Source organism: Syzygium oleosum, unplaced genomic scaffold (assembly GCF_021117445.2).
Source record: "Syzygium oleosum isolate NSW1041296 unplaced genomic scaffold, Sole_v2.1 Sole_v2.32, whole genome shotgun sequence".
Classification (NCBI taxonomy): Eukaryota; Viridiplantae; Streptophyta; class Magnoliopsida; order Myrtales; family Myrtaceae; genus Syzygium; species Syzygium oleosum.
Genome location: NW_026607516.1, coordinates 1,998,317 through 2,006,053, shown reverse-complemented (window position 1 = coordinate 2,006,053; position 7,737 = coordinate 1,998,317). Strand labels below are relative to the sequence as shown.

Sequence of the window (7,737 nt, the reverse complement as noted above, 5' to 3'; positions counted from 1 at the left end):
GACAACAGCAAGGCATATTATTTGTCATAGAGATCAACGGATAACTTTCTAAAGCATAGATGCACAAATAATGGGGTGAGTTTCAACATCACCCTAAGAGACAGCAAGCTAAAGCAAAAATAATACACTACTGCAGATTCAAGCACAGGCCTTTGATAATTATTGGAGGGATACAGAGGCTGTATGATCAGAATAAGCTTTCTCTCCTCAGGATGCCTTCGACTTGGGTGGTGAAGGCAGTAACTGCATGAAAGCAACAGAGGAATTCACACGAATGTCCCCATAATTAATTACCAACAGATGCACGAAGAATCACTATATAAAGAGTTGTCAAAATATGCATTAAGAATCACTTCCAAATACGAGGCATGTGAAACACTAAATCTGCATGCAACTAAAGAAGTCTAAGCGGCATCACTATTAACCCAATACTTCATCATTCGGTCATAAAAAAAAATGCTTCATCTTCAGAATGTTCAGTCATCAGAAAAAACTGTTCACGAAGACCACCAGTGCTGCATCATATGTTACTATTTTGCTGACAACATCAACAAATTTCTTTGCTATAGAAATTCTTTATCAATGTTCTGAGAATGGTGCATTTAGCTGATCTTATGTTCTAGTTTGTTACTGCACTAATGACACCATGTTCAGGTGAAGAACAAGAAGAGAGTAGATAGGAAGATCAACTACCTGATAACATGAGATAAGAGAGCTAACAAATCCAAAGGCTCCTGTTACACGGGGAGTAACTTTCTTGGGCGCCAATTGAAGCAGGCCTACCGCAACAACGATGTCCATCGACGCCTTAATCAAGGCCAGAGTCCTCTCATTGGATTTTTTAAGCTTAGCTCGATACTGCTCATTCTGTGCCAGGGAAGTACAAAAGGGATAGAACATATCACAACACAGAAACGGAATAGTGACAGTGTAAGGCAAGAAGCAACAATAGGTGCGGTGCCAGATGGACAAACACTTGATTGATTAGAAAAGAGCACTGTGACCATACTTGATACTTGTCACCATCTTTCAGATTCTTCTCTAACTTCTTCATTGATGCGGACAGCCTCCCTATCTCCCCAAGCTGATTCAAAAATCACCAAAAGATTGTAAGAAAACCATTTTACATTGTTTCATTACAGAAATTTAAAACAAGCTAAAATAATGAGGGAATGCCACAGACCTCAACCAAGGTAGTGCATATTGAGGAACCCGTCCAACAGAAGAGTGATATCCGCCCAAGAAGCTCAGCACGTTCTTTGTTCTGCACCATACAAAATATCAAGGTCCTTCAGTTCTAACATCTAACGCAACCACATATATACAGGACACAGAAAATAGCAACCTTCATACCTTGTAGATGCCAGTTCTACCAAGCCAGACGATTTGATCAAGGAACAAGAACGTTGATAATAATGCATTTTTGGACTGCAAACAAACAAAAATTTATGAAAGACCATATGAACAAAAGAGAATCGGTCCATTATCTGTAGAAAAAGAAGAGGAATCTCAGAGAATACTCTAGCAGCCATTTATTTGTACCTTCCCAAGCAAAACAAGAGCAAGAGGTGTCCCTTCAGGAACAGGACCGATAAGACCGTGCAGATCATTGACAAACTGCATCATAAAAATGAAATGGATCAGCAACAAATCTGAGTTAGAATAGGAAGTCCAAAATCTATCATTTTTGGGTCAATATCACCAGCTCATGAAATTGAGAAAGAACATTATAAATAAATGCAATGTTTTGAAAGGTTAGATACATCCAGACACTTAAAGGGATATAAGTCAACAACCAGTCGATTAGTCTTTTAGAAACAGAAAGCAAAAGAGTTAAACCCACAACTATATCAGATAAAAGAGTTGCAATTATCTGAGCATTGTCGAAAAAATGTAACAGAAAGTATAATTAGGAAAAGTAACCTAACCTTGAAAAGGCGAAATACTTTTCGTGCTAAGCTGGTCGATTTGTCAACATTCTGGGCTGTACCAGGCTCTCCATTACTTAAGAATTTCGATCCATATTGAATGGCCCTGCATATCTTGTCCCTGGCTTCAGCCTTATTCAGATACAGAACTGCGAGGGCAAGGTCGGCTCTAGCTACATCTAAAGAACTCATCCTTAACCTAATCAAACTGCAAAAATTAAACATGGCACTTATTATTTGAGAATCAGAAAAGACTAAACAATACGTGCGTAGTCAACCGTGCATATAATTGCAGTCAAAAATATCCGCAGAAATCAACACCAACATAGCTCAGCACGTGAATGACTCCTTCAAGAAAACAATCAAGGATTTGAACATTAATATGGAGTATGGACCAACAAAAATGCATCCATTTGCCCAGAACCCTATTCACGCGGCATGAATGACAAAAAAAAGCTTGGTTTCTCATTTGACAGAGAAGCAAAGGCACAGGAAACCGCAAGAAATCTAGGAGACAGATAGCAAGACCAAACAATCCTCCGTGGAATTCAACCTCGACCCAGAATGCAAAAGTTCAACTTCCAAAGCCTGTACAAAAACCCAGAGTCTAACCAAAAGAGATGACAATTCCTCAATCGCGCGCCCGTGCACACTCCAGCATCTCAAAATTCGAAATTTACAAGCTAGGGACGATCTTTCTCTATCTAAAACACTAGAGAATGTAACAATTTCTGCAAAACTAAATCCAGATATTACTCACATGAGCACCGAACAATCACGCCGAATTAGAATCGCGTACCGCAACGTACCTCGGTTCAATTCCTAGCCCTCGCCACCCTAAGCTAAGACACCGCACTCACCATAGCTCAACCTATTCCCAGCTCCATCTACAACACACTCTTCCCCCTACGAATTCCACCTCAAACACCAGCTGAATCAAATTCAGATCACCAAAAACACACCACATGAATTCAGAAAACCCTAACGAGCCGAACGAAGAGCCGGAGAAAAAGGGGAGCAACATAGCGGAATCACCATTGATCCTATATGCCTATCGAAAGACGAGCTCGATTCGAAGAACAGAGTCGCGGAGGATCACGGAAACCGCGATTCGCGCGAAATCCGAGCGAGGAACGAAGACGGAAATGACGACAGATTTCAACAGAACGGATCGAAATGACGGAAGCTTTGCTCGCGCATACCTCTCTCGATCAGAGACGAGACGACCAATCGAAGACGTTCTTCGCGGTGGAGTTCTTCTTGCAGCTTTTTTTTTTCCTCTCTTTTTGTAGATATCTAGAGGGATAACGACACATTCATTCCTTAAATTTTGACCGCTACGTAATTTGGTTCTTAAGTTTTTAATTTGTTCAATAAAATCTTTTAACTTTAACTTAATATTTAATATGATCCATAAACTTTTAATTTATTCAATATGGTCTATAAACTTTTGATACATGTTCAATTTAGTGAGGACTACATTGAACATTTTCATATAATTCAGGGACTAAATCAAATATGTACCAAAAATTTAAGGATGACATTGAATAAATTAAAAGTTCAAGAATTATATTACATATTTGATTAAAGTTTATGAATTATATTAAATAAATTAAAATTTTAATGATTAAATTGCATATTAAATTAAAGTTTACGAACTCTTTGCGTGATTTTCTCATATTTATATTTACTTTTTTTATGAGGAAGGGATGAGGCAGGCGGTTGTGTACCGAAGCGAGTGCCAGCTGACGTGTCCTCGAAATTCAGAATTTCGTCCCTAATTTTTTGAGCTTTTCTTTTTGGCCTTTCTCTCTCTCTCTCTCTAGAAATATGGAAGGTGAGAGAGAGAGCGAGTTGAGAGTGCGACGGACGTAGTATTTAAATTTTTAATTTATTCAATATAATTTTAATTTAATATGCAAATCATGTGAAAATATTCAATATCGTTCATGATCTTGAATTAATGAAACAACAACGTTAGACATTTTCATTTAGTTCAGAGACTATATTGAATAAGTTTCGAAAGCCCAGGAATCACATTGAACATATTTAAAAGTTGAGGATTCAAATTGCACATTAGATTAAAGTTCAGGGATAATATTTAATAAATTAAAAGTTTATGGATCACATTATGGGTTGGATCAAAGTTCAGAGACTATTTATATCATTAAAACTTTCCATATTGCTTAATCATGATAAGGGCCCGCTTGGCACTGCACTATAGTATGAACATCAGGACACGTAGCGTAATTTTTTCTTGGCCGTCATAATCATTCAATTGAACCACCAAAATATACGGGCTTCCATTTCTTCGCCAATTTTTTTTATCATTTCTTTTAAATTTGTGCGCATGCCTTTATTAATAATTTTGTGCGAATTGGTGTAGCCAATCATCAAAAAAAATGAAAATTCCCTTGTCCGTAAAAAACTTAATAGAAATCATGAATTTTTTTAATGTCTGAACATGTGTCATTGGATAAGTTAGGCAAGTCGGAACCCATCACTACATTTCTTCGTATCTAATCTGGTCTGGTCTGATAGCCAACCCTACGTAGGGGTCGTTGAGAGAGAATGCGTAAGCCGGACATTAGAATATCAATGAAATCGTAGACTACATAAGGAGGTTACAACTTGCAATTATGCTCGAATATTAAGAGCTAAAGCTCTAGATTCTCATAACAGAAGATGATCACGAAAGCAATTCTAGGCTAGCATAAATAGCATTTGAGTTTTACTCATGAAGAACGAAACGCACCAGCATGAACTCATCAACTAGTATCCTACATGGACAATGAGATATTGCTCATACATGATACAACAACAACAAGAAGAAGAAGAAAGAAACTTTAGGACCATAATAAATAAGGTTTAGCTCACAATTCACTAGTCCCTGCTGAACAGGCTTCTCAGCTTCCCCATTTCCAGCCTCTCCAGCAATCTCTTGGCCCCCGGAATGTCCATCTCGGCGAGCTTCTTCAGATACCCGATCGCCCCGTGAGCGATCATCATCCTCTTGCACTTCTGGCTCGACGAGAGGCACAGCAGGCACGAGACCGCGTACTTCTTCGCGGTGTTCTGAGGGCTCGAGTCGAGGAGCTGGACCAAGTTGTGCACGCTCTTATCGTCCTTCTTTATCTCCTTGCAGTTCTGGGGCACAGTTATCAAGCTGGAAACGGCTCGTGCGGCGATCTCGCGGGCGCCGTGCGGCTTGGCCTCGAGCAGCTTGATCAGGAGGGGGATACACCCGGCTTCACCGACCAGTTTCTTCATCTCCTCGGATCCGCACGCCCTACAAATGGCCGATGCGGCCGCTTGCTGGGCACCTAACGATCCGTACTTGAGTACGTGGACCAACCGAGGGAGGAAATTGAGAGATGCTAGTTTTTCTGGGGGCAGCGATCCGACCAAGTTTCTCAATGCCGAAACCGCAGACTCTTGGGGCAACGGGCAGTCCAAATAAGCCAACAAACTCCGGAACCCCCCTTCCGAAATTACGGACTTTCGTAGATTCTCGTTGCCTGCAGTGAGATTCTGCAAGCATTCCGCCGCGTATTCCTTGGTTCCAAGTAAAATTCCACAATCAAGTAGATCGATCATTACCTTTACAATGCCTTGCTCGGACAAACTCTGTCGGACCTCGGGTACAGCCGAGATGTTCTTCAAAGCACACGCCGCCGCCGCCTGCAAAACAGAATCCCCAGTCCGGCATGTCTCGATCAGCGGCTGGATCCCTCCATGGCCCACAAGGGCACGTGCAGTCTCAGCCGACATGGATAACCTCTGAACAGAAATCACAGCCTTCTCTTTACCTACCGTGCTTCCAGACTCGAGAAGCCTAATCAGAGGGGGTAAAACACCTTCCGACACAAGCCAATTTTCGTAATTCCCCGACTCAATTATCGAGCATATAACTGTGATGGATTTTTCGCGGATACAAGGAGATGTCGCAGTGAGCATTTGGATTAGTGCAGCGATGTTGCTGCGTCCTAGTGCGGCGAATAAGCTCTTCTCATCCTCCTTCATAAGTTCTAGGACACAATCCAGAGCTCTGTGTTTTGCCTCCAAATGACCAATCTGAAGCCGTGCGAGCAATTCTTTAATATTGCTACTTGTTACGGCCTCCGTTTCGGTCAAAGAGTTGGGAATTGCAGATACCGGCTCCGACACCTCCCCGAGCACTCCAGTCTTGATCAAGAGACCGCAATCCCGGAGATTCAAATCTAGTTTCCCAGACAAGGAGTCAAGATCGCTCTGCATCCTCAGCTTCCCTTCGTACTTCTCACCCAAACACGACTCGGCCAACTCGATTACTTCTGCAAGAGTTCTGGACACTGCCTGCAACTGTTCTTTGGAAAGCGCGTTCTTTGAGAAGCAAGGATGGCTCGACAGGTCCGACAAGCATGAGGGAATCTGCTCCAGTTTCGAAATTATCTTCCTCCAGCGCGCCGGGAATCCCTTAACCTCTCTGGCTCTATCCAATGCCACCGGAACGAGCTCACGAGCATGTGACAACCAATCCTCAATGGACCGCTGATTCGCCAGAACCTCATTTTTGCCTTCTTCCACCATAGTTTTGATCTGGCAATGAAAAAAAATCTATGACAAGCTGTCCCCAAGACAATCGAGCTGAGATTGAGGGAATCCAGAACTTGCAAGAAAATATAGGAATGGAAAGAACAAACTTGTGGAAGAAAACTAGAAGACAGCAGAGTAGTTGCAATTATTATACGGTTATGCGTCATATTAAACCGAGAAAGGCATATGATGTAATACCGATGGGAATATAACAAATGGATGGTCTACAATAGCTTCGAAAGTCTTTAATAAAAAAAAGGGACAGGACCCAAATAAACATATACCTAAAGATGTCCCACTGACCATGCTTTAATGCTTTGTCTAGCTCTACCATTCAATGCAGAGGAATTTAAATGCTGTAGAGATGCATATGGCACACGAAAGAAGTTTCGTCGAATGTTCGTCCGTGAAGCATCGAATTGACTAATCAAGCAGCAGAGATTAGCTCTCAGGAAATTATCTTTTTACTTCATTCTTCGGACATTCACATGCAGAACAAAATTGCGGCTTGACAATTTCAACCACACCCCCAAAAGAACGGGATATCAGCGGCAGATTTAACCCATCTACATAAGCTAAAGATCAATGCCAATCTAAATCCAAAGGTCATTTTCACTTGAAGAAACATTAAAAAGATGGATGCATTCGCTGAATTCTCACAATTATCTAGCTTTTCCTTGTGACATGAACTTTGAGGTGAGACTTTGCGTGGAAGAGAAGGTAAAAGTCTCTATCATAACAGTTGTAGTGTATTCCAATTCAGTTCAACCATAGTCAAGACCAACCTCTCACGGAAATCATCATACAGGCCAAACAAATGAATACAAAACCCGAAATTGCTTTAAGACTCAAAAGTCAGTGAATACGACCCGCACTGACAACTTGAAAATTGCTACCTTTTAGAATGGAAGCAAACCACTACACCATCGCATGATCATAACTGGGTAAGTTTCAGAAAAGCAGGTCAAAGCTCATTTCAACAGATACCTACCTTCCAAGAACTCTTCCTGCTGCAACTTTACGGCTTCCCTTCACCTTCAAAGCTTCTCTGTTCTCTCACTTCTCGGAAATCATAGGCTTCCAAAATCAGTAATCAAACCCACGCGTCGTTTCGACGGGCTTGTCCTTCTCCTCCAGAGCGACGATCCGAGGAACACCTGGAAGCCGAGAATCCCCAAGAAATCACATGTGTTCTCGAGCCAAGAGGACACGGCGACAAGGCAACAGTCAAGAA

General features: G+C 41.5%; 2 protein-coding genes across 6 annotated transcripts; both read right to left on the bottom strand.

Annotated features, from left to right (window-relative positions):
- Positions 1 to 3,236, bottom strand: LOC115685448 (peroxisomal membrane protein 11D). Of its 3 annotated transcripts, none has more exons than XM_030610528.2 (8): positions 3,131 to 3,236; positions 1,929 to 2,136; positions 1,543 to 1,617; positions 1,354 to 1,428; positions 1,184 to 1,264; positions 1,010 to 1,084; positions 694 to 867; positions 1 to 243 (listed from the first exon to the last, which is right to left on the bottom strand). In XM_030610528.2, exons 2-8 carry the CDS (start codon positions 2,118 to 2,120, stop codon positions 208 to 210), a joined length of 708 nt encoding a protein of 235 aa, XP_030466388.1. In that variant the 5' UTR covers positions 2,121 to 2,136; positions 3,131 to 3,236; the 3' UTR covers positions 1 to 207. The 3 variants fall into 3 exon arrangements, with proteins under 3 accessions (XP_030466388.1, XP_030466390.1, XP_030466389.1); XM_030610530.2 differs by having other exon boundaries at positions 1,929 to 2,127; positions 3,131 to 3,212; XM_030610529.2 differs by lacking the exon at positions 3,131 to 3,236 and adding an exon at positions 2,964 to 3,117.
- Positions 3,237 to 4,550: 1,314 nt separating this feature from the next.
- On the bottom strand, positions 4,551 to 7,737 carry LOC115685425 (protein CELLULOSE SYNTHASE INTERACTIVE 1-like). 3 transcript variants are annotated; one of them, XM_056304674.1, is made up of 2 exons: positions 7,495 to 7,737; positions 4,551 to 6,506 (listed from the first exon to the last, which is right to left on the bottom strand). In XM_056304674.1, exon 2 carries the CDS (start codon positions 6,495 to 6,497, stop codon positions 4,812 to 4,814), a length of 1,686 nt encoding a protein of 561 aa, XP_056160649.1. In that variant the 5' UTR covers positions 6,498 to 6,506; positions 7,495 to 7,737; the 3' UTR covers positions 4,551 to 4,811. The 3 variants fall into 3 exon arrangements, with proteins under 3 accessions (XP_056160649.1, XP_056160650.1, XP_056160648.1); XM_056304675.1 differs by lacking the exon at positions 7,495 to 7,737 and adding an exon at positions 6,788 to 7,419; XM_056304673.1 differs by lacking the exon at positions 7,495 to 7,737 and adding an exon at positions 6,611 to 6,735.